Source organism: Suricata suricatta, chromosome 3, assembly GCF_006229205.1.
Source record: "Suricata suricatta isolate VVHF042 chromosome 3, meerkat_22Aug2017_6uvM2_HiC, whole genome shotgun sequence".
Lineage (NCBI taxonomy): Eukaryota > Metazoa > Chordata > Mammalia > Carnivora > Herpestidae > Suricata > Suricata suricatta.
In genome coordinates this window covers 28,123,097-28,150,042 of record NC_043702.1, presented here as the reverse complement: position 1 = coordinate 28,150,042, position 26,946 = coordinate 28,123,097, and the positions used below count along the sequence as shown (strand labels likewise).

At 38.5% G+C, this 26,946-nt stretch overlaps 2 protein-coding genes across 2 annotated transcripts in view; one reads left to right on the top strand and one right to left on the bottom strand.

Annotated features, from left to right (window-relative positions):
* The window catches only part of LOC115287490 (disintegrin and metalloproteinase domain-containing protein 23-like), a 194,387-nt gene extending 174,523 nt beyond the window's left edge, over nt 1-19,864 (top strand). The window contains exons 23-25 of the mRNA XM_029933979.1: nt 12,946-13,048; nt 15,046-15,467; nt 19,251-19,864. Of these exons, the coding sequence (XP_029789839.1) occupies nt 12,946-13,048; nt 15,046-15,467; nt 19,251-19,390 (665 nt within the window). The 3' untranslated portion in view covers nt 19,391-19,864. The remainder of the gene's footprint in view (nt 1-12,945; nt 13,049-15,045; nt 15,468-19,250) is intronic.
* Nucleotides 19,760-26,946, bottom strand: part of DYTN (dystrotelin) — a 52,781-nt gene continuing 45,594 nt past the window's right edge. The window contains exons 13-14 of the mRNA XM_029933980.1: nt 24,110-24,325; nt 19,760-19,804 (exon numbers count right to left, since the gene is read on the bottom strand). Of these exons, the coding sequence (XP_029789840.1) occupies nt 24,222-24,325 (104 nt within the window). The 3' untranslated portion in view covers nt 19,760-19,804; nt 24,110-24,221. The remainder of the gene's footprint in view (nt 19,805-24,109; nt 24,326-26,946) is intronic.

Below are 26,946 nucleotides of genomic sequence, written 5' to 3'. Positions count from 1 at the left end.
CCATCCCATGGAACAGATTCTCTGCTCCAGTGTCCACTGCCCTATCTGCCTTCCAGGAAGCAGGAAGTAAGAAGGAGACATGGAGGAACTACCAGTCCCTCTGGTGACTAATCTGGTAGTTGCATATATCACTTTTTATCACAGGCACTGATTAGAACTTAGTCACACAGCCACACCTAGTTGCAAAGAGACTAGAAATGTAGTGGGTGGGGCATATTATTACTAAGGAAACAGGTTAGAGAGGACCATTGAGAGACAGCTAGCCTTTGCCACAGAGCTTATAGAAAAGTAACCAGGGGGAATTGATCGTGAGGGTGGATTGGGATCCTTGGGTGGGTGCATGATGTGCTACTCAGATCCACTTTGAGTACATATGCTGACAGAAGATGGCATCAGCTGTCCGTCCTTTCGAGGTTTACCTCTACTGAAGAAAACCGCTCATGTTGCAGTGACCCACATCCAGTGGTGGATCAGTGAGAGTAATCAAGGCCCAGCCCTCCACCCTGACTCAGGACAACTCTCAGGGCCAACCGGCTCTAACAGCTCCTTCTCTTTTGGGCCTGCGAGGAAGTTCATCTCCTTCTGCCCAATCCTACTTTCTTCCCTCCCTGGTGAACAGCATGTCCCTACTCTCTACCTCAGAGTCAGCTTCCCAGGGAATCCCATCTGGAACAGTCGCCAAGCAGCTGTTGGTTTTATCAGAGCATAGAGTATAAAGAAGAAAGAAAGGAAGTGAGAAATGACCTGTAGCCCTTGATAAAGTTGTAGATTCTGAACTGTTGTCTATAGACCTAATTCTTTAACAATTGAAAGTAGCTTTATGAGGATCACAGTAAGGAAAGTTATCTGGAAATAGTATATGAGATGGATTGTGGGTCACAGAGCTGGGAGGTAGTATCCAAACCACTTAGGATGCCAGTCCCATACCATAGAACCTGGATGATGAGGAATTGACATAGGGCTCTGGCAAGGCAAAAAAGAGTGGAAGGGACAGATCACACAGGTAGCTGGCAGCTGGTTGTGGGAAGGAAGAGAGAAGGAAGGGTAAAAGGTGAAGGCCAGGCTTGATACCTAGTAATAGGGATGATGGGAGCAGTCCGAAGGAGATCCTGATTTACAGGGCAAAGATGTATTCCATTTTGAATCTGTTGGCTTCGAGCGGCTTGATGGAAATCAGGTGAAGTTGTCCAGCAGCTTATTGAAATGAAGGTATAGAACATCTTGGAAGGGTTAGGATGGAAATATTTACTTGAGAATCATCTATAGATGTAAAAATTTAAGCCATAAGATTAGAGGCAAATTCTTGAAGACCTATTACAGGAAGGGAAAGGAAGAGAGTGCGGGAGACAAAGAACTGATGAGATCGGGTGAAAATATGGAATAAATGTAGCAGAGGAAGATGACTTCCATGAGATCAGCACTATGTGCTAAAAGATACTGGCAGTGAAACTGAATTCCATTGGTCCCAAAGATGAAACTTAGCAAGAAAGGGTGAATCCAATCTTTCTGCTGTAGCCATGATACCAAAATTTGAAATCAATAATAACTTTTCATAAAGGGCAGTATTCAACTCCCCCAAGTCATGGGAGCTTCACTAGGATATATATAAATTTTCTGAGGAAAACTGAGATATCCAAACTTGAAAAAAACCTTTTAACAGTATCTCCATTGTAGCAAAGGAATGGACTTAAAAAATCCTTTTACTTCCATTACTATAACCATAATTATGCTTTCTTTAGTCCAAAACTGAAATTATGAGCATTTGGCATTACAGGAACAAGAGATAAGAATGACACTCCCATAGTTATTAGAAGCCAAATATTGATTTATCAGCAGAGTAGTTGTTTATTAATAACACCACGGTGGCTCTCCACAGGAAAATACTGCTTCTGAGCCACAATGATGTGAAAACAGATGAACACAACTAAGTTGTTCATTGTTCTTCAGTCTCAAAATTACATTCTCAATACTCCACAAAGAAGAGGTGAGATGCTGAAGATATTTTGTCAGACATTTTGAGAAATGTGAGTTGAACAAAGGAAATTAAAGAAGCCAATCCAAGTAGAAAGTCATAGTTACAGGTAATCGAAATGGCTCTGTGTTTCAATGAATTCTCACAAAGTTGTATAACCTCTTCTTTCCTGGTGATGTATTGCTCAGAGCCACATTTTGTTAGCTTTGGTTAGAAATGAAGAAATTATTTTTTCTTTATTAAAGTTAAAAATAAAGAACTCTGAGAAGGACTTGTACTCAAATATTTGTATGAGACCAAAGACCAAACGCTCAGATGAAAGGAGGAAAATGTAGTCAATTCAGTCCATTTTGGCTTTGTTCTCAGGATATATATACTGAGTAGGTAGTTGTCCATATAAAATAAAAAGCCTTTTGCTTTTTAGAGATGAATGAATTACAGATGAATGTCCCTGGAAGAAGTCCTTTGACTATCAAAGTTTGTACCATTTCCTATTAGTTACCCGGAAAGCCAGACAATTCATATATCCACATTTCACATATCACTTATATTAGTGGATTATTACAAATATTTTATAACATAGATCATCTTTTGTTTGTCTGACTTGCCCTTTGTTTGGCTATAACATGGATCATCTCTTTGTTTGGCAAAACCTTATTTTGAAGGTTAGTTACATAGCTCTGAAATTAGTTTGGTTGGAACACTTTGTGTATATTTACTTTTATTATAGTAAATGAGAAAGATGAGTTTTGAATTCCTTGCACAAAAAGTCATCGATATCTAAAACTGAGTTCCTTGAATAAAGTGTGACTGACAGCTAAAAATGTTGACAACATGCTTCTGAAATAAGAGCTTTTTCTCCCACCACAAAAGGATTAAAGCCTGGAAGCACCCCTAACAGAATAACCCCAGCCCTTCATAATACTCTTCTCCCCTGTCTAGATTGTATAAGAGCCTAAGAATGTCTCCAACTCCCTATTCAGTAGGAGAGAGAGTCTGTTCTAGAGGATGTGTATGGAGCTAAAACTTACTCTGGGAACCATTTTAGAAAAAGGGAAAAAATGTGGCATCATGGTTCTGGAAAGAATATGGTTGAACTACAGTGATTTAGAAATGAGGTAGGTCATATTTGTAAATATGACTTCAAAAATGGCCAGAGAGACAGGTCATGAGTCTATTAGCATATGAGCATGGTTTTAACTCTATATTGTTTGTTGTTTTGATTTTTCTCTTCAATTTTACTGTTTTCTTATTTATGTTTGAAGCATTTACAACTGAGGCAGGTAAACAAGAAGTTCAATAGTCTTTACAACCAGGAGCTCACAAGAGTGTTTCAAAGACTGTCAGGCATTTGATGAAATGTTAAAATAATACAAATGCTCCTGGTTATGTGGGTTGTTGTTCTGGTCTTGAAATAGAGCAATGCAATGGCTATATAGTCACATGATAGATTTTCTGACAAATTCTCTTGCTCCTGTTACCTAGTAAGCAAGAGGTGTTGAACTGAAAGCTCAAGAAATTTGTTCCAAAGTCAAATTTTTCTTCTGGGGGTGACAAGTTATGTTGGACATCAAAGGTAGATGTCATGTTTGAGTACAGAGGTGGTCAATTTTCTGATAGCAACTCTGGAATAGGTTTACAAATTTAAAACAATCAATCACAAACGTGTATACAGGAAGTGGTCAATTTCTCACTAAGACTCAATTGATGTCTTAGCTGATGTCATATCTTTGTTAGAGTCTAGAAGTTTTCTGCATGGTTATTAATTCAAAATCATCTATGAATGGTTGTCCCAAGATGTTAGTTAGGTATGAAACTTCATCTGAATATGGGATCCCAAGATGGGATGGATGTACATATACATATATACAAACATCTATCTATCTATATATATATATTTGAACATAAAACATGATTTTCCATATCTGTGCCAATGTAAATTAGGTAAATATTTAAATTCCCTTAGAACATAACCCTCAAATATTTCAGAAGCATGGAGCCTGTTAAAAGAAATGTACTCTTCTTTTTTAAAAAAATTTTTTTAAATGTTTATTTATCCTTGAAAGAGACAGAACATGAGCAAGGAAGGGGCAGAGAGAGAGAGGGAGACACAGAATCCAAAACAGGCTCCAGGCTCTGAGCTGCCAGCACAGAGCCTGATGCAGGGCTTGAACTCATGAACCGTGAGATCATGACCTGAGCTGAAGTCAGATCCCCAACCAACTGAACCACTCAGGTGCCCCAGAAATGTACTCTTCTACAGGAGCTGCTGACCATTAGGGAAGGGGTGGGTCTCCTATCATTTGGAAGGTTTTCAAGGAAGAGGTTGGGGAAGAGTTAAAAAGAAGCCTGATTGCAGAGTGGCTTACTGGTGAAGATGCACATGCTCTCTACATATCTTGGTAGGTTTCAGTAGGTTCACCTGTGTATGCCTAATGACACTTGAATTTGGTTGATACAAATCAATTTTATAAGCATAAGGGGCTGTATTTGGTTCTAATAAGCACTGATGCAACCTCTAAGTCTCCAGGGACTGAAGGCCTAAAAAAGTGAGAGGCCCGAAGTCATGTGTGCATTAAAGTCATGTTTTTCTTCTCAATCTCTATTATAATACATGCTTTTATTTCCTATATTTCACTATTGCTCTTAAATTATCTGGTTTATTTGTTTGTTTACTGAAGTATTTTTGGTCTTCTCTAGTAGAATGTAAGTTCCACAAAGCAAGGATTTTTGCTTATCTTGTTCACTTATATGTATCCCCAATACCCATAACCGCAAATGGCACTGTGTGTGTGTGTGTGTGTGTGTGTGTGTGTGTGTGTGTGTGTGTGTGTGTGTTTGTGTGATATTCAAAAAATGACTTGCTTTGGTTTGGGCATATGTGTATATTTCAATACCTTGTTCTTTGTCTGTGTTCTTATACTGTATTCCCCTTTAGCTTCTGGATTTATGAGTGGTTTAAAACATATCGTGATGATCTTTCATTGTACTTAGTAGAGGACATGCTTTGAAATAGTAAATATTTGGTCATCTCAACAATCTCTTTTCTTCTCAGGAAGATGCTGTGGATGGACCCTCACATTTCACTGTCTTGAACTTACCCCAGAGAAGGAGCACAGGGATGGGGACTGATGGTCAAAAAGAATAGAGTGTGGTTATCCCAAGAGGGACTAGAGTTTAGGACAGGGTCTTATATGTTTCCAGTTTCCCTCCTTGTTTTATTAGCACTAGTTAAATGACTAGGTACTTGAATATAAGACATCCTAAATAGTCAAGAAATTCTTTTTTTGGTGAATGACATTTTGCATCATTTGTTTTATGAAGAATAAAGAGCATTCGCTCAATAAGGTCTTTTTCTTAAAGACCTTCCATAGGTGATATGGACTTGAAAATTTTTTCTTTGTTTGAAATATAAGCAGAATAGGATTAATCATAATTCTCGGTCCTTGATATGCTCTATCATTAATCCACTGGACTTTTTATGCAGGTATTTATTTACTTATCTAATTATTTATTTAAAATTCTATACAGAATGTAATGAGTATATATATTATATATGGTGAATATATATAATATATAATGAATCTACTATTCAATATAATAATCAGAACACTAACAGTAATTGACATTGTCTGTGTGAAACTCCTCCAACTTGTCTATTGAACTCTGCCCGCCTAATGTAGTTATGACCTTGATTCCTATAATAATAATTTTATTGACATTTGAAACACATAGTTATATTCTTTGAAATATCCTTAATAAATGTGCTGCTTGGTTTTAGTTGTCTTAACTTTATAAAAAGAGTATCAATATTTGTATATAATCTTTTGGGACCTATGTTTTCCTTTTCAATATATTTATAAAGCCATCCATGGTGTTCCAACCAGCTGAACTTCATTCATTTTAACTACTATGAAATCGTCTGTTGTGCGAATATACTACAATGGATTTATTCCCTACACTTTGGGAATTTGAGTAGTTTCTGATTTCTTGCTCTACGAATGACATCTCTGTGAACATTCTCGTACATATTTATTAATGTACAAATGCAAGCATTTCTCTGGGGTTTACCCTAATAAGTGCATACTTACTCATAGGGTATAGCAATGTTTAATTGCTTTCTATAATTATTATACCACTTCTAATTCTTAATTTCAATGATTTTCTAAACTCCAGCATTTCTAGACATTTATTTAATCAATGGATTATTGCCACAAATCATAGGTAATAATTTGAGAAAGCAGAAAAGACGTTTGGGATCATCTAATTGGGCCCATATAATTCGCAGAAAACACTGATGCATAGGAGAGCTGAAATGCTTTGCTCAAAGTCCTAGAAACAAACGGTTTTCAGATGCATCCCCAAGTAGTTTATGCAACACTACTGTATTCTTTTCTTAAATTTTTTAATGTTTATTTATTTTTGAGAGAGAGACACACAAAGTGCGAGTGGGAGAAGAGCAGAGAGAGAGGGAGACAGAATCTGAAGCAAGTCCCAGGCTCTGAGTTGTCAGTGCAGAGCCCGACGTGGGGCTCAAACTCAACAAGGGTGAGATCATGACCTGAGTCGAAGTTGGATGCTTAACAGACTGAGCCACCTGGGTGCTGCAACCATCACTGTATTCTTACTAGCATCTTCTATTTCTCAAGTATGTAATGTTTGGTGAATAATAGTAAAACTTCCATTTTTAAGATAAAGAAGTTAAGACCTAAAAAAAGAAAGGATAAGTAGCAAAAAAAGTTATCCCAACCTAGCGTTAAAGTTGCCTTGTTTTCCATCAGCTCATGTTGCCATGTGAGGCTGACATTGCTGTTTGCTTCTTCCAAAGTCATTCCCAACTCTCTGAACAAAGTTCTTTACCCCCTTCCACTGGAGCTATTTCCCCCAGACTTACCTGCATCTTTAAATGACCATGTGACCTAGGTGTAGCCTATGAATTTAACCCTAAGTCTATGGTTTTAGAAATGTTTTCATTTCATTGATTAAAAAGTAACAGAGTTAGCTAGGTTGAAACAATCCTTCTACCTACTTCCTGCCTTGAATGTAGATGTGACATCTGGCAGCTAACCACAGAGTCCAAGGCAAGGATAAGGGAATCAGAAATGTAGGGCCTGATATTTTTGGTCACTGAACTAGCACCCACACATCTCCAGACTTCTTCTTAGGTAAAAAAATAAATCCCTTTTTATTTAAGCTACTATAGTCAAGTTTTCTGTTGTTGTAGCTTATTGTGTTTCTGGCTAATACAACATGTTACCAAAATGACCTCATACTAGATTTAGAATGTTTCTCATTTTCCAGTGACTGAAAGTTAAACTCTTGTCATTGAAAGGGAGATGGTTTTCCCTCAAGGCAAATGTTTTGATAATTGCATACTTAGCATCTATGTTAGGTTATAGTCTTTCAGTCAAAAAAAATTCACTTCAAAGGATGTATCTATAATTACATCAAAGTAATATATCTATCCAGCAAAAGCATGATAAAACGTTTGGGCACTGGATAAAGAATAAAAACTAAATTGGCTGACTGACATTTTAATTTCTTTGTCCAGGTATAGGAAAGAAATATGACCAAGGCAAAGTTGGTAAATGACACTCACTACTCCAGTCTCAGGTTCACAATGAGACAATTTTCATAAATAAATTCAACCCACATTGATTGGGCGTTAAAGCTGAGAATAGTCAGACATGATTCCCATTCTGAAAGAATGACTTGGGTTGAGTAGAAAGGTGAAGAGAGACAGATAAGCATGTATATCAATTAGAATACAGTAAGTGCATAATGAAAGTCTGAACAAAATTGTGGCAGAACAAAGTATAAACAAAATCTGGGGCAGAGAAAAGCTAACCCCATTAGAGGCACTTGGTGACGGAAAGTTTCTCATCCTAGGAGCCCTGCTCATACTGTGAGATGTTTTTATGCCTTGAACATGTCAGTCTATGTCCTTACTGTTCTTTCACACATGTTTTCCTCTGGACAAAAATCCATGATTGTTACTATACCTCTGACTTTTTGGCTGTGAATCCCTGTACTCCTCCTACACGTGTTGAAGTAGAGAATTTATGTCGTTGTTGTTTTGCTACTCTATCATTATTAAACCCTTAGTGAAAGAAACTTACTGCTGCTAAAACTTCAGACCTTTGTAATAGTTACTTTGGTACATAAACCAAATTGAAAACAAATCATTGGTATTGTTGTCTCCTTTGGAAATGAGTAGCCCAAAAGACAGGACTTACAATAGTCACTTTTGAATGACTGGGATTATTGTGAGAGGTAAACTCAACTCTTGACAAAATCATAAGGATCTCTGTGGGCTTTACAACCTACTAGAAAGAATTGGCAAAGGATGGATATGGACGTATCTTAAGCAGTACCTCCAAAAAACCCACACCATTATGCCTATGATCACAACTATAATATCTTCACTTGTACAAGCAAGAAAAACATGAATGAACTATTCCTGTATCACTGAGTAACTTTCCTTTTTTGCACATTTTAGAATCAATGCCCAATAGCATCTGACTACTTCACTGCAATGTGTCCTTATGAAGTTGATGACACTTAAAGAATGACTCATCCACTTACCCCAACGGGCATTCCAGGAAATTATCCTTGTTTATTGCCATCTTCAAATTATGGAAAGGTATAAAAGAATGAGAGAAAGTAATTATTTTTACTATCTGATCCGAAATGTTAAAGAAGCACCCTATTCTTAAAGGCTGTCCCCATCATTTGCAAATTAATGCACTGCTGAAGATGCAAACTATCTATATAACTGCTCTCAAATTTCATTAAAATTAATCGGAAGTTCTTTTTAATGTCTTTGAGAATTGCTTCAAGTGGCAAAAATCAGGAAATCTATCCATGGGGCACATTCAGCTAATTGCAATTTACTTCTCAACTAGTCATTCTTTCGCCCGAGGCTGCAACTGCATAAAACTGAAATATCTCTTTGGATGACAAATGCCAGTCAAACCAGTTTTTTGGCATCATGTAATTTTAAATGACCCGTTGGTTTTCTGAATATTTTTAACGACTCAGAATGATATGATTGATTCCAGATATAGCTTATTAAAATGATTCTCTAAGGTGGACCGGCCATATCCTCCCTCCCAGTTGGTCAACGGGGGACATGGAGGGAAAGAGCAATATAGAGTGAAAAGAATAGAGAGTGACAGATAGTACGTGTGTTTGTACAAGCACACTATTTAGGACTTATATGTGACCATGAATAAAGCTAAGTTTGGTAACAAACCATGTTCTAATTCTTACCAGCTAAGTCACCCAGGGAAAATCCCTTAACAGCAAAATGGGGAAAGAGGAGGATAACATATGTTTTCCTTAGGATCCCATGGAACCAGGTATATGAAAAAAAAGTTTTGTAAACTATAGTTGCTGACTAAAAGTCATCATTGTCAGGGAGAGTTTAGTCTATGGAAATGAAGCCACAAGGATAAGATATCAAATGAAACATTCTAATATGTTATACAGAGCATAAAGTGTTTTATTCAAATGATTTGGTGGTGGCTTTCTTTTTACCTAAATTCAAGAATTAGTCTGCTAGTTTTCTCTTGCAGTTTTTAAGCTGATTATAAGGCTCAGATAAGAGATATATATTTCTTCCCAAGAATCTCTCCAGATTTCACTGATAACTAAGGAATACTAAATATATGTTGCAACAGAATATACAGTCATTATGAAAGGCTTTTAAATAAGAATATTAGGGGTGCCTAGGTGGCCCAGTCAGTTGAGCTTCTAATTCTTGATTTTGGCTCAGGTTGTGATCTCACAGTTGGTGAGATTAAGCCCCGCATAGCATTCTGCACTGACAGCACAGAGCCTGCTTGGGATTATATCTTTCCCTCTGTCTGCCTCTTCCCTGCTCTTTCTCTTTCTCTTTCTCTCTAAATAAATATATAAATATTTAAAATAGATAAATAATTCAATAATTTAATTTTTAAGTGCAAGCTGGTAAATTGTGTTTATGAGAAATATTTCATGAGGACATTATTTTCCAGAGTGGCACTACAAAAGTTTTACTGAAGGCCAAAACTTCCAGTCACCAGTAACTATATTGGGGGAAAAAAAAGCATATGAGTAGATACTAGCTAGACTTCTTAAAAATATTTTTAAAGCCTTTACTCCCATTAATAAGAGCGGTTGTGAGCCATCTTATTGGGATAGCAATGTCACACATCCTCAGCTTCTACAGATAGGGGTGGCAATTTCAATTCAATTTCAATATACAGGAAAGGTGGAGCTCAACTACAGTGGTCTTTACCTTCACTCCATGTCAGCCACTCATGTTAGTGGTTGTGCTCAGAATTCAGAGCTGTTCCACCTCTAAAATGTGAAACCTAAATACCCCTCTTCCTGACCAGAACCTCTCTGTCTTTCAATACCTTCCTTCTTTATTCCTCTTACACCTGCCTTTTCCCTCCCTTATTGAGACCTCTCGTTTCCTCCATTCCTTCTAGTTTTTCTTTTTCCACCCCAGCCTTTTCTCTTTTTCGAACTTGGTTTTATAACCTTGCATCCTTTGCATCTGTCTGTACCAGCATTTACCCAACTCTAACACTAAGTGAATGTAATAATGCCCATTCTTTTCTCCAATGTTCAGTCAGATGAACGTTGCAGGAGAAAAATAATAACCAGCATTTTCAAGTACTTGCTACGTGCAGCACCATTCTAAGTATTTTCCATGTATGATCTCATTTTATTTTCACGAGCCACAGGAGAGATTTGTGGCTCTGTTTCACAGAGGTCAGGTTGCACAAAACATTACATCAAATCACAAATGCAGTCAGTTGTAGATATCTTATTATTTTAAAAAAGCAAAAGAAAATGCTGCAATTCTAATTGCAAAGTACTATCAGTTGACAGATACATTCTGATTTCAGTGTTAAATGTGAAAAAATGCATCTAAGAATCAGTGAAATATGACATATGAGAAAGATATGGTATAAACCCAGCCAGTTTGGCTACAGAGCATAATAGTCTTTATTGTTAAGTTATTTTGCCTCACAGGCATGCAAGCAAAATGGTTTGTTACAAATTTACGGTCTCTTTGCCTGGGCTCTTAGTACTTTCTTTAGTCTCTCTTTCTTTCTATCTCCTCTCTCTTTTCAATAATTATCCCAAAGTCTTTTCACCCTTAAGTTCCCTTCTTGACACCTCCCTTCATTCATATTTTTTGTGGCTGACTGTGCATTTCACTTCATTAGGATAATTGAGACCATCTCTCACCATCTCAACTTGCATTCCAATCCATATCCCTCTTCTTTACCCAACTTCATAGAAGGTGCTTCACAGGGGCTGCCTGCATTCCTTCAATTTCCATATATATACTTTTTTAATTAAAATATAAATATTCTTGGGGTTCAGTTGGTTGAGTTTCCAACTTCGGCTCAGGTCATGATCTCACAGTTCCTGAGTTTGAGTCCCGTGTCAGGCTCTGTGCTGACAGCTCAGAAGCTGGAGCCTGCTTCAGATTCTCTCTCTCTCTCTCTCTCTCTCTCTCTCTCTCTCTTCCTTGCCCTCCCCCTGCTAATTCTGTCTTTCTCTGTCTCTTGAAAAGAAATAAACATTAAAGAAATTTAAAAATATATAAATGTTCTTCCCCCACCCCCACTATATTGTAAGCTCCATGAGTGGAGGGACTTTGTTTTGTTCCTTCTGCATACATAGCTTCTAGGATAGTGTCTGGTACATAGGTACTGGAAAATAAAGGAAGCACTGCATATTAATATACTAATATTTTCAAAGGTAATGTCAACACATCCCAAACCAGAATTTCTGTTCTTTCTTCTTTCTTTACACTCCTTTCCTTAAAATTGCCTCCCTTGAAACACAGAACTGCTTTGAGTGTTTTCTCAATGTCAATGCTGACTTCTCTGCCTAGAGAAGACTATATCTCCTTTGGCCCCAGGACATCTGTATAACTCCTTCCCCAAGAAGTTCATCAGTCACCTCCTTGAAGATATCTTCTTTCCCCCCTCCTTTCTCTTTTCTTTCCACAGGCTTCTCCCTGTGCTAACACACCGTAGTTCTCTAATGACCTACTCCAAAAGGCTGAGAGTGTCTTGAAGTTCAGGAAGCAAGTCCAAGACCTCACCTATTATCTTTCCTCCCACCTTTTAGGGTGTAATTAGAAGCAGGCATTAGCATGTTCAGTTCACAGACTAAGTAACTGAAGTACACCCTATCCAGGTTCAGAGCAGAAGAAAAAGCCCAGAACCCCTCAGGAATCCTCTTTGGAACTTTGTTTCTATCCTTTAGGTAGCTGGTCAGTTCTCCTTGTCTTCAGTAAACCTTGCTATAAGCCTGGGTTCCTCCCCATGCCCCTCTGGAAGGTACCCATGGATACTATTGAGCCGCCAAAAAAGCCTTCAGTTAATGGAGACTTAAAGTGGTTTTTAGGACACTTAGAGGGCTTCCAGGCAAGGGGCAAATCCTGGAAATACAAACAAAGCTAGGACTTTTACTTCAAGCCCCCAGGCAGGGTGTGTTTCAGTGAAGAGAGGAGGCTAATGCTCAGCAGAGCTCTGTAAGCTTGACAGGGCTTAGTCCCAGTCTAAGGTATTACCTAGCTGTGAGCTGAGAACCAAAAGAGTCCCAGGTGAAATGTAGGGCCCCTCAGGTGAATCTTCAACAATGGGCTTCTACAAGTGATGCCAGCAACAACTCAGGCTCCTGAAGGGCTCCAGGTCATGAAGCCTAGAGGTAATGGGGTCTCCTGTCCCCAGTCAAGGGAGGACTTCCAGCAACACCATAGCCCTACCCACATCCTTGGCCCATGGGCGGTTTTCTACCCGAAGCCTAGGACTATAGACAGACAGAGAAATTCACACCCATGTTTTTAGGAGGCTCCTTATTCCCTTGGAGCCCTTTCTGACCGCTATCTGGGCGCTCTTGTGCCTTCCCCGACTCAGGAGTCCTGGGTCTTCTCTCACATCTCTTTATTCTCACATAAGGTGCGCCTGGAGGGTGGGGATCTAGGGAGCCCCACTTGCTCCTAGACTGTCACGGAGCTGGATCCCAACTTTCCAGTTCCTGCGCCGCCTCGCTCCCCCCGAGGTAAGACCGGGAAGCCAAACCGCATAAAGGCTCTATTCCACTGAGTGGAGGGGAGGTGTGCGTCAGGGACAGTGAGGGTGTGTGTGGCTAAGCCTGCCGGTTACCTGAAGTGAGATCTCTAGGGGAGGGAGGGAGGAAGAGGGTGCGGGAGATGGACTTGGGGGCGAGAGGTGGCGGCAGTTTCCCGGCGCTTTGACGTAGACTTGGAGAGGCGCCGAACACTCCCACTGCTTAAGAGGCACCGTAGCCTTCAGGACGCCGGGGCTGGGGACCGTCACTCGCTCCGGGAGCAGCCTGAGCTTTTCCTCTCCACACACTCGAAGAAATCCAGAGAGGGTTGAGCAGGTAAGTGCGAAGGGGTGCCCTCCTGAGACCTGGGAGTTGCGCCTCGGTGTAAGGAAAATAATGGGGCACAAAGGACACAGCGGGTCCTTGGCAGCTCCGCCCTGATGTGGGTGAGGCTGTGGAACCTGTGTGGGTTTGGGACTCAGTGAACACAGCCCGGGGCTCGTAGCGGGGCGCACGAAGGACCCTGGGGCTGAGGAACTCCCAGGCTCGAGAAAGACTCCTGAGAAGGAAACCTAAAGGAGCCGGTAAGAGCGCTTTGGTACAACCAAGCAGGGAGTCCAGGACAGCAGTAACTTCAGCACGCTGGACAGCGTCCCGCCCTCTTCCAATAACTTAGCTTTGACACTTGGACTTGTCCCCTAAGGAAAAACAGCCTCTGGGGCAACTCCACTTTGATATTTTAGTTCAGAAGAGGACGTACTGAATACAGTTTTATTCAGGGAGAGATCCTGTGTAAGCGATCTGAAATATATTTGAATAATCTTGTATCTCAATGTACCTCTTCCAAATAGGAGCCTGCATTGTTCAAAGGCAGTTCTGGAATATTGATTTAAGGGTACTCAGTATGTCCTGCTGCTGTGCAGAAGAGGAAGATTCCATCTTAAAGTGTTACCCTTACATATTCTAGTATAGGTGTATTCCCATAAGTATTCCTATGAGCTGTGCCTTGCTTGCCTTCATGATACCAACATCTAAAAGGTTTGGAACTATAAGATAAAACTAAAAGTGAACTGCATATACACATTTTGTTTTTCTTTATGTTAGGGTTGTTTCAGTGTGATATACATTTTGAATAGTTTTAAAGTTTAAGATAAGCTTGTTTCCTTGGAAAAAAGAAAATTTAGATTAATATTATTTTAATGACATTATTTCTCACTGCACTTGTCTGAAGTGTAACATAATAATTTCAAAGTGGTATGTAGCTTAATTTTATTGTAACAGGCTTTGAGAGCCAGAAAAATTGAGTGAGAGTCAAATATTTTCATTAAAATTCTTGAGATTTGTAGCAAGGAAAAAGAAATGATAAAACATAATCTTTATGAAAGTTGTATCAGAATTGTAGAGCATTTTAGGTACTAATAAAATATCTATTAATTCTACTCTAATAGATTGAATATACGCCTCTTAGTTCTTAAACTTTTAGCACACTACTTTATTTTTATTTATAACATTTTACTATTCTTATTCTTTTTAAAAATTGAAAGTCACCCCAAATAAGAAAACATTTAAGAAAAAATATATTAAAATTCTTAATTGCATGTGAGTCCTGAATTAGAAATAGGTAGGTTAAATTATGACATTATAGAATAATTAAAGCCATGCAGCAAGATTTTAAAGTTTCACTTAAGAATTTTTTAAACTATATTCCTCTGTACTTGGGAAAAACAAGTTCACTCATTCATCTCACAAAGGAACATGTCTTAGGAATAAACCAGTCTTAATCTAAATATCTTGGTTTTACAATGTCTGGCTTGACAACAAGTCATTTTAGGTAGAATGGGGCTTATGATATGGGAAGCATGATAAGACTTTTCCAGGGACAATGGTGTGTCTTCTTTGCTGACACCAAGGTTTTTAAAGGTATAGTTACTTTCATTACTGAGTGGAGCTCAAGCTAAGATTCATTAAGATATTTCCATTCTGTGCAGTTTCAGCACCATGGCCGATCCTGGGAACAGAAGAGGGATCTACCACCCCTTGACCCTTACCTGCTCCCTGCTCATTGTGGGAATGTGCTGTGTGTCTCCTTTCTTCTGCCATAGCCAGACAGACTTGCTGGCCCTTAATCAAGCTGATCCTCAGTGCTGGGAATCTTCTTCAGTGCTCCTCCTAGAAATGCGGAAGCCTCGAATTTCTAACACCGTTTCAGGTTTTTGGGATTTTATGATCTACCTGAAGTCATCTGAGAACTTGAAGCATGGGGCACTGTTTTGGGATCTGGCCCAACTCTTCTGGGACATCTATGTGGACTGTGTCCTCTCCAGGAACCATGGCTTAGGAAGGAGGCAGTTGGCTGGGAAGGAAGAGAAGATTTCAGCAGCACATCCACAGCACACAGAGAGAAAACAAGGTGGTCAACTCTAGGTCCCATGTTTTTCAAAAGGGTCAATCAAGTATGAATGTGATGAATTGTGAGGAAGAGGGAAATGGCTTTAGGGGAATCCATTGCCACATGTATTCCTCTCAGGGGTGAGCCCAAGAGAACATAAGTGATAGGAAGATAACACTTCCTTTTGTATTTTATAGTAGCTGTTTAGGTCAACATATTGTCCTCACTTTCATACTTCATGTAAACAGCAGCAAGAAAGAGTCAAAAAAGCAAGTAAGGAAAAAAATAATTCTCAAAATACAACAAAAGGTATAAAGTGATTTGTCTGAATACTAGCAGTCATAACCTATCTTTGCATGCTATGGATTTGGGAAAGATTTGAATGTAAGTCTGGGGATTTTCACAACACACAAGCCCTTGCCTCTTTTAAATAGAAAAAAAGAATGCTTTCATGTTAATGGAGAGGCTCCTTGTGATGTACTTGGTGAAGTACAGGGCAGAAAAATTGGCTGGCTTGCAGATTCACTCCTTGTTGCTTTTTGAACAAACCTCAAATACGTAATTAACTTCCAGCAACCTGAATGATTAATTTTTAGTAATTTGGAACTTCCGACAAATTTAGAGATTCTCACTGGTGTAAATATTTTATTTAAACAGACTTCTCTGGGAGCACTAGAAGAAGTATCCTTTATAGAATTAGAAATAGAGCAAATGAGCCCCTGTGAAAAGCTGAGAGACAGACACCTGGCCCTATTCATTTTGTTTTTGTTCCATTTTTAGAGTTGTTTCAACCAATGAGCTTCTAATCCTTGTAGCAAAGCCTGTTTGTATGGTAGTAACTCTGAGAATTACTTAAGCACTGGTGCAAAACTAAGGCAAAACTAAAGTTTACATCTATATATTTTATTGTGAAAATTGTTATACATATCCCTATAATTTCTCTATTAAAATAGCACTTAACAGTAATATTTCAATTTCCCAAGATATTGTATCTGGTTTGTTTTAACCTCACCAAAAATCCTTATGATTTGCTAATCCATTAAACTGTAGTCATTTATAGATGTATTAATTTGGCAAGTGTTACTGTAACTTAAACCAATTTCTGAACTTAGAGGAAATATTCTTTTACCAGTTTAGCTACTAAAGAAATACAAAAATAAGTGTCTTTCAATGTTGGTTGCCAATACTTAAAAATTATTTTACACAGAGGCTATGTTTTCTTCATTTGTACTGTAGGACCCTTTCTTCCATTCTAATTATTTAGTTGACATACTCAAATCACTACCAATATTTATTTTTTATAATTTGCACTCACTTTGAATTGCTAAGCTACTATAGAATAAACGCATGTAATAATATTTGTGTTCAGATGAACACGAGAATAACTTTACACACACAGATCTTTCTCTAAAACAGCTTTCTGTTTGCTTGCTGGCAATGTGGCTATCAGAAGAGTCAGAAGCTTCATGTAATTTTTGGAGCATATTTCAACATAGCATTTCTATCTTCTTATTCTTCTTATTCTTTTTAAAGGCAGTAGATTTATCTTCGGCTTTAGAAGTCACTTTTTTAATCTTGCTGCAGAGTTGCAGTTGACTCAGCTGGTCTGCAAACTTTAGTCAGACTGACTCTGTAGCAGGAGGGAACATTTCACTTTACTAAAGTTATTTTAACGTTTGACATAAACAACTGCAGATCAGGAAGCAAAGCTTTCACTTTGGATGGTATAATCACAATCAAAGTGGGTCTTGGGTCAAGGAGACACAATGTCTAAAAGTTAAATAGTTGCTGGAACATCGAGACTTCATCTCAAGAGGCTTAAGTCTCTAGTGGCTCAACTGAGCTCTGGATGTACCTGCCTGGATTCTCCACTAACTTTTTCTATTGTCCTTAGGGGATTAATATGTTACCGGGTTTGGATGGGGGTGAGGGTGAAGAGATGTTTGTCTCTATATTTCTCAGGGAAATCAAATCACCAGAGCAGAAGGGAAGAACTAATATGTCTACATAATGTGCAAAAAGGCACTTATTTTGATATCCTCAAGTTTAATAGTTTAAGTACACTTGAGAATTGTTGCTATGAATCATAACTTGCTAAAAATGTAAAAATCCTAGGCACCTGGGTAGTTCAATTGGTTGAGCAACTGACTCTTGATTTCAGCTCAGGTCATAATCCCAAGGTTGTGGGGTCACGCCCTACTTTGGGCTCTGTGCTGAGTATGGAGCCTGCTTAAGATTCTCTCCCTCTCTTTCTCTCTCTTCCTCTGCCTTTCTCATCCCCCCCAAATAAAAAATATTTTTAAAAGCCCTAAAAAACTGTTAATCTCCTATCATATTTGTTACTATTGGGCTTAAAACTATGAAAACAAGAGCTATTAAATAGCTGTGCAACCTCAGTCAAGCAAATTAACATATTTAGCCCTCAGTTTCTTCATCTGAAAAGGAAGAATGTGGTAAGAATTTGATGATCCATAAAGTCCCTTTTGTTCTTTGTTCTAATGTTCTATGATTCTATAAAAAAGAATTATGAAAGGCATGTATTTAACCATGAATTGAGTCTGGAAGAGCTTTACCCCCAGGACAGCTTGTTGAGCTGAGTGATGACCTAGACAATATAGTTGTCTGTAACAGTGCTAACCAGGAACAGAGGGCATCTAGAAATGAGAATTCCAAAAATTCTGAGGTCCAGATATATCCTTACTTGAGGAAAGGCTCAAAAGACTATTATTAATTAGTCTAGAAAGATATGAGTTAGTAACTGAATGCCGAAATAGCCATAAGGTATAAAAAATGGTGTGACCACCAAATTATGATGGATTATGTCAAGGCAGAGAGAAAGAGGGAGAGAGTTATTAATTGATTTAGGAAAATAGTAGGCTGATAACTTCCAAATAGAAAATGACAGATTTGACGTTACCTCCTGGGTTTGTAAGGGCTTCAATGCAAGTGACGGGATTTTGAAATATATCTTTGTTTGTGTCAAAACACATGGCCCTTTCCTTCAACAAATCATGCTCTGCCAGTGAGAGAAATAAAAACAAAACCTGCCTGCCTGAGACTGGCAGTTTGTATGTTCCAGAAAAATTTGGAGTCTTTGCATTCCTTCATGATGAGAACATTAAAATTTAGATTTTTAACAGTAAATGTTAGTGTTTGTTCTTTTTTTAAACACCAAACATTAGAGAAAATAATGCTTCAGGAAGATAAATAATTAGATTCGCCAATGTTTGATTTTTTTACTTTACTTACTTCAAGAAATTTCCTAGAAACATCTTTAGAAATTACTTACCTAGAACTCTCCCATAAAGAAATATTCAGTGATGTAGCCAATCATGCAGTACACGAATCTTCACCACAATGCTATTTATAACAGTATAAAATTTGGAAATAATTGGAATGTTGCATAATAAGGTAAGGGTTTGCTAAATTATGGCATAAAGTGTGTATGCTTACAACTATGGTTATCTCTGAAAGATTATATTATGGGTAAAATAAGGTTTCTTCTGTATATTTTGTATTAAAATTATATAATGACCACTTTTGCTTTTTTAATCAGAAAAACATATCTTAATACATACATATTAATTAACAAGGAAATGTCTTTAGTATAATTTACTTAATTTAGGTTATTTAAAGTGCAAAGGACACATAAACACAGATTTTCATAGACACTCCTGAAATAAATTGATGCAGACTTTTGATAGAGTAACAGGAATAACAAACTTTAAAACCAATTTATTGACATTTAATTAACCTGAGAATAATTTGGTGCTCTATCGACTAGTTCTTCTTCTCTGCTTTCAGGTGCGTATTCTCAGCAGCTAAGAACACCTTTCCTAAAGAAGAAAGAGTTGATTGAAGGCGTGATAAGCATGCACTTGCACGGAAGTGGGTCTAAGCTCATCGGGAAAGTCACCCATGGCCTGGAAATAAAGAGAAAATAAATCTAACCTCAGAGCTAACTACATTGTTTCCTTGACTATTGATCATTTCATTACTTGAAATGGTGGGAATGTCCAGCAGTAAATCATAAGCCAAATTCTCTCAGAGTACCTACTTAAGGATTTTCACTATTTTAGCCTCCTAGCATGTTCCTTCAAAGGGTGGCTTTACTGCCAGCTCATCCCACTGCCTGAAAGAGTTAAAGTAGCCTCCAAGGATGACCAGGGGATTGGGCAAGTCACATTGCTTGTACTCACTCTGATCCATTGCTCTGGGATGCTGGGTCTTGGTGAACTAGAGTCCTATCCATTTAACTTGAATACACTGCATGACTTCCAAGCCAGTAGCCACTGCTTATGTACAGGCATAATGGGCTATATTTATTACTAGCTTCCAACTGTCTGTAACACCTAAATCTTGTTTGAAAGAATATTTTTGAAGAATTAATAAAGCAAAAAACAAACAAAACAATATGCAAAGGCAAATAAAGCATTCTTCTAATGGAAACAAAATTAATAAAAGCTCTGGATCCCAAGGAACATTATTGGAGTCTTTTTTTTAAGTTTATTCTTATTAATTTTAATGTTTATTTACTTTGAGAGAGAGAGACAGAGTGCCAGCAGGGGAGGGGCAGAGAGAGAGGGAGACACAGAATCAGAAGCAGGCACCAGGCTCTGAGCTGTCAGGACAGAGCCCGATGCAGGACTTGAACCCAGGAGTGGTGAGATCATGACCTGAGCTGAAGTTGGCTGCTCAACCAACTGAGCCCCCCAGGTGCCCCTATTTTTATTTATTTTAAGAGAGAGATAGAAAGCAAATGGGGAAGGGGCAGAGAGAGAGGGATACAGAATTCCAACCAGGCTCCACGCTACCACCGCAGAGCTGGATGTGGGGCTCAAACCCACTAGCTGTGAGATCATGACCCGAGTCAAAGTCAAGAGTTGGCTGCTCTACCAACTGAGCCACCGAGGAGCCCCAGAATCTTTTTTTTTAAAAGTAGGCTTCGCGTCCATCATGGAGCCCAGTGCAGGGCTTAAACTCACAACCCTTAGCTCAAGACATAAGCTGAGATAAAGAATTGGACACTTGATTGACTCAGCCACTCAGTGCCCCAAGAAGTAACTATATTTCAATATTTTAATTTTTTAATGTTTATTTATTTTTGAGAGAGAGAGAGAGAGAGAGAGAGAGAGAGAGAGAGAGCGAGCATGCAAGCAGGGGAGGGGAAGAGAGAGGGAAACACAGAATCTGAAGCAGGCTCCAGGCTCTGAGCAGTCAGCACAGAACCCCACATAGGGCCTGAACTCAGAACAGTGAGATGATGACCTGGGCTGAAGCCGGATACTCAACCAACTGAGCTGCACAGGTGCCCCATATTTCAATATTTTATATTGCCATTACTGATCATATAACTCTAAGAAAAGAACAGTAAGTATAAGTATCTTTTCTATTTGATTAAATATTGAAACTCTATAAGTGGTTAGTTACACTTTGCACTGCAAACTAAAAGTAAAATGAACAGCATTATAAGAAAAGAATCCATAAAAAAAATTTCCCCTGAAAAGTGACAGACTTGAATGAGGTTCATAACAGAGAAATTCAATGAACAAATTTATCTGAGATCCAGACACAATGAGATCTTTTTTATATCTAATTACTTCATCTCTCCAATTGTACTATATAAACAATGCTTGAAAACCAGTTTGAATTTCAGGTATGTTAACAATTGACTTGCTTTTTCCAGAGCTAAAGGAAGCTTCAGGAAATGTTTTCACTGAAGGTTTGGGGTCCTCCTTAAACTAAAAATCTTATCCTAAGGGTTATCAGAAAACAACTGCAACTGAGAATTAAACAAGTCCAAACAACATGGGAAGTGAGTCTGGGAAAGGAACTGGCTTTTCTTTATTAACTTCAGCTTTTCTTTGTTAAGAGAATGAGCACATTAAAAACTGCCACTTTATCATTTCTTTTTTAAAATTTTAAAAATATTTATTTATTTTTGAGAGAGAGACAGAGCACGAGTGGGGGAGGGGCAGAGAGAGGGAGACACAGAACTTGAAGCAGGCTCCAGGCTCTGGCTGTCAGCACAGAGCCCGAATTCACAAACTGCAAGATCATGACCTGAGCCCAAGTCGGCCGTTTAACCAACTGAGACACCCAGGTGCCCCTACATAGGCTTATGGTTTTGCTTTCATACCACGCTCTCTAATATCTTTCATCACATTCTTAAAAACCATCAATATAAACTTATTATCTCTTATAAATCATTGAAAAAAGGCCACTTTTGCTTACAGAAAAGTCTGCCCATGACTTCCCCCTCACCTTGGTGCTATACAACGGGGGCTGACCATTTTTTCTCTAAAGGATCAGATAGTAAATATCATTTGCCTTTAGGTCTGGTCTATGTTGCAACAAATCATCCACTTTGCTTTTGTAGAATAAAAGTAACCATAGACACTATGTGAATGAATGAGCACAATGATGTTCTAATAAAACTTTGCTTATGGACAATGAAATCTGAATCTATATCATTTCCAAGTGTCACAACATATTCTTCTTCTTTTGACTCTTTCAACCATTTTTAAAAATATAATAACCGCTCATAGCTCATAGATCAGACAAAACAGGCAGTGGGCTGTGGGTTGTAGTGTGCTGATCTGTGTTCTAGGGGATGCTTATTAAACTTGTAAGAGACTAGCTGGAATAAAGTTAGAAGGAGAGTGAATAAAAGCAAAATAAAAAAACTGTGATAGGCTAAAAAGCAAATATTACCATGAGATTGGACAGGGATAACTTACTCCTAATCCTTTTTAAATGGCCATCATTTTCTTCTGGGACAGTACTAGAAATTACAGACCATATAAATAAAAATACAGGACTCTAAATGCAACATGGGTTGCACATCAAGACACAAGGCAAAAGACTGGACTCACAGCAGTATTTATTGAGTGAAAGTACAGAGCAGAGTATAGGCTCAGAAGCTGGGCTCAAACCTCAACTTCATCAACTACTGGCCAAGCAACTTTTGACAAGTTACTGAACTTCTTTGTAACAATATTTCCTCATAAAATGATACATCTACTTGTTAGTTTTGTTGTGAGGAGTAAATGAGTTGGTGCTTACAAGGTGCTTAGAAACTAAGTGCTCTCATAGTTTAAAAACATTAAATAGTTAAATGTTAGCAATTACTTTGGACATCATTAAAGTAAGCATCTATACCCAATCATACATACAGAGAAAGGAAGCGGATTGGTACGTTAGCCAAACTCATTGGATGCAAGATTTTAGTGAGAAATGTTCATGTTTTAAAAATAAAATTATTTTGAGATCGTGGTTGGTTCATATACAGTTATAAAAACATAACACAGAGACATTCTGTAGATGCTTCATCCAGTCCCCAACGGTAGCATCTTGCATAATTATCATATAACAATGCAACCAGGAAATCAACAGTGGTACAATCCATAAGTTTATTCAGATTTCATCAGTTTTGCATATACTCAAGTATGTGTGTGTGTGTGTGTGTGTGTGTGTGTGTGTGTGTGTGTATTTAGTTATTTGACAAGCCTGATCTCCATCAGGTGTATCCAGATAGAAAACTGGGTCATCATCCCACATGAAAAAAGCTCATGTTTTCAATCATCAGGGAAAGACAAATCAAAACCACACTGAGATACCCCCTCACACCAGTCAGAATGGCTAAGATTAACAACTCAGGCAACAAAAGATGCTGGCGAGGATGCGGAGAAAGAGGATCTCTTTTGCACTGCTGCTGGGAATGCAAACTGGTGCAGCCGCTCTGGAAAACAGTATGAAGGTTCCTCAAACAGTTAAAAATAGAACTACCTTATGACCCACCAACTGAACTAGTAGGTACTTATCCAAGGAATACTGGTATACTGTTTCAAAGGGGCACATGCACCCCAATGTTTATAACAGTGCTATTGACACCAAAGTATGGAAAGAGCCCAAATGTTCATTGACATGTGAGTAGATAAAGAAGATGTGGTGTGTATATATGCATATATACAATGGAGTATTACTTGACAATCAAAAAGAATGAAATTTTGCCATTTGTAGCAATGTGGATGGAACTAGAGGGTATTATGCTAGACAAAATTAGTCAGAGAAAGACAATATCATATGACTTCACTCATATGTGGAATTTAAGATACAAAACATAAACATAAAGGAAGGGAGGAAAAATAATTTAAAAATGGAAGGGAACAAAACATAAGAGACTCTTAAATATAGAACACAAACTGAGGGTTGCTGGAGGGGTTGGGGGAGGGGGGATGAGCTAAAAGGGCAAAGGGCATTAAGGAAGACACTTGTTGGGATGAGCACTGGGTGTTATACATAGGAAATGAATCACTGGAATCTACCCTGAAATCATTATTGTACTATATGCTAACTAACTTAGATGTAAATTAAAAAATTAAAAAGAAATTAAAAAAAATAAATTAATACAGGGTAAAAAAGAAAATTTGGTCATCAATTCACTAATTAAATGCTACGTGAAGAAGACAGTCTCATTAATTATGTAGATCACACACTGGAATATTACTACCAAGGTATTTGAATTAAGAATGGCCTTCTCTTGGAAACCCAATGCATCCAGATTTGACTTGGCCTTTTTTTTCCTCTTCCCTCACTCCCGAGGCTTTAGTCTGAACTACAGAACTGAGATATGTGAATAGGGAGATAAAAAAAAAACTTACTTTCTTCACATTCACACCAAATTATAGAGAGGTAAAAGCCTTAGTTCTTTTAGTATAGATTTTGAAAATATGTGTCATCATCATCAAAGGGGCTTTGGGCCTGGACTCCTTATCACTTCAAGTTGGACAGAGTGATTTGATCAACGAGGGCAGAGAAGGCTCCGCATAGCCGCTCAGCTCCACAATACAGGTCCCTGTTTGCCGAAGATTGTGGGCCTGAAATCAACAAACAGGAGAGTCCTTCAGAGAAAGCACCTCTAGGTTTCCAAGCTGATTGTGCCAAAGCGCTAGCATAGAGATGGAATAAAAACCTCTCTCCCCAGTTCCCGTTGACAATGCCCTTTCTCTAGGCTACCTGGAAAATAAGATATCTGTTTTTTGCCATGATCAATTATTAATACAGCTTGGTCGTGGGTTCTTAAAGGACATTTTCCGATGACTCTGAGCAATAATCTGAGTAGCCAGAAATCCCACTGTAGAGCAGAATTTTTCAAACTCTGAGTACATCAGAATCACCTGGACAGTGTAAAAACAGATTTATAGGTCCTTCCCTAAGAGTTCTGATTTAGTACATACAATAGTTAATTTTGTGCCTCAACTTGATTGGCTACTAGTGTTCAGATACTTGATCAAACATTGTTCTGGGTGTGGTGTGGGGGTGTTTCTGGATGAGATTAACATTCAAATCTGCAGACCAACCACAGCAGACTGCCTTCCCTAATACAGATGGACCTCAAGCAGTTGAAGGCCTGAATTAAGCAAAAAGGCTGAGTCAGAGAAGTCCTTCTGTCTGACTGCCTGGCCACTGGGACCTCAGTTGTCTTCTGCCTTTTCAGATTCCAATAGAAAGACCACGCTTTCCTAAGTCTCCAGCCTGCCAGCTTTTGCACTAGACCTGCCCCCACTGGTTCTTCTAGGACTCCAACATGCTGACAGTAGGTCTTGGGACTTGTCTGCCTCCATAATCACGAGCCAATTTCTTAAAAATAAGTCTCTTTCTATATCTATATTACATCCTATTGGTTCTGTTTCCCTGGAGATCCCTAACTAACAGAGTGTATCTGGGATGGGGCCCGAGAATTTGCATTTCTAACGTGGTCATAGGTGATTCTGATGCTGTTGGTCTAGGGACCACGCTGTGAGAACCTCTGCCGATGAATGGTTTGAGCGATGTTCTATGATCTGTTATAATAGGAGTTGTGCAGCAGAAAGATCTACAGTTTGGTAGTTATCAACCACAAGTTTGATGTGCACAATTTTTAACCTCAGAATTACTTTTCATTGATTCTGTAAGTACACTCACAGATGAGGACAAAAATATAGGTTATAAAGGTGCTCATCAGACCATTCTTATGGTAATAAAAAATTAGAAGCAACTTAATTATGTACCAGTGAATGTGGTACATTTATACCCTGTAATATTATGCAGCATTTAAAAACTGAAATTTCTCAATATCTAAGGTGTATTGTCAAGTGCAAAAAAAATCAAAAGCAAGAACGATATAACTTATGTTGAGAAAGGAAAGATGTACAACTATACAGAGAACAAAGTTCCTGTTCCTATACTGTAAATTCCTTTACCACAAATTTGAGCAAATTGATTGCTACTGATTTTCAACCCAGCATTTGGAATTTAAAGAGGTTTGAGGAACCTCTTCTCCATACTTTCTATTAAACTCTCCTTGTCTCTTGAAATTCTGTTATTCTATTGTGATAATGAAGGACTCTATTCAGTTCATGTGTACAACTGCCTAGTTGACCAGTAGGGTTACTGCTTTCGTCTTATCCTTTAAGTAATTTAAAGTTCATCTTCATTTCCAAAATGTGTTGACTCCTTAGCAAAGCTCCAATCTAAAAGAATAGTCAGCTACAATGAGGCAGGGAAATCAAAGAGACCCCATGAAAGAAAAAGCTGGGTTTTTTTTCCCCCTTCACTTCTTTTCCTGCTTCTATTCTTGCTAGGACCTGCACCTTCACCCTCACATGCCTCAATGTGTGCCCTCCTTGTAGGGGACAAAAAGATCATGATGTCTGTGGGGCCTTCCAGCGTGTTAGGTGAGATCTAAGGCATGACGGGCAGGACCATCATTCTACTGCAGACCGCTGGCGCTACATTATCTATCTCGATGCCAAGACCCCTGGCTTGAGCGAGTAAGTGCCTTACGATGGACCCCTGGACTCTGTCCTGTTCTGCCCAGTTTCTGTGTGCCTGACAGGACACATGCTCTGACTACAACCGCCAGTAATAACCCCAGGCCTGAAGCAAAGATGAGACTCTCTCTCTCCCTTTCCAAGTCTCTCAGACTCTCCATCTGTACCTTGCTCTACATATCTTCATTAATTCTTCTTTCACCTCCTGCTGGCTTGCATTTGATTTCCATCCTGTGTGAGGCAAAGGACTCTCTGGGATGGTCCTTGGGATGTGCTCTGGGTCCTCGGACTCAGCCTGCCTACATCACTAGGATGGTCACAACACTGGGTGAATGTGTTGACATTGTCTGAATAAATCTTAGCATGTTACAAACAGTGAAACTTTCTAAGTTTCCAAACAATTCTCAAGTTAAAAAAAAAAAACCTGGGACAGTAAAATGATCCAAAACTGCCTGCTCTTATCTGATGCATCCACAACACAGAATAAAACAAAGTTAACCAACACCCTGATTTAGTTTGTTTGCCTTTCAACACCTTCATCAGTGTGGTTACCACACTTCTGGCCCTGTTACCCACTTTTGGTGTAATTTTGGCAAGCATACAGAGATTATGCATAAATAATGGAATGTACTTTTATAATCCATACCACCAATGGCTAAGAAGAACTTGCAAACAAGATCATATTC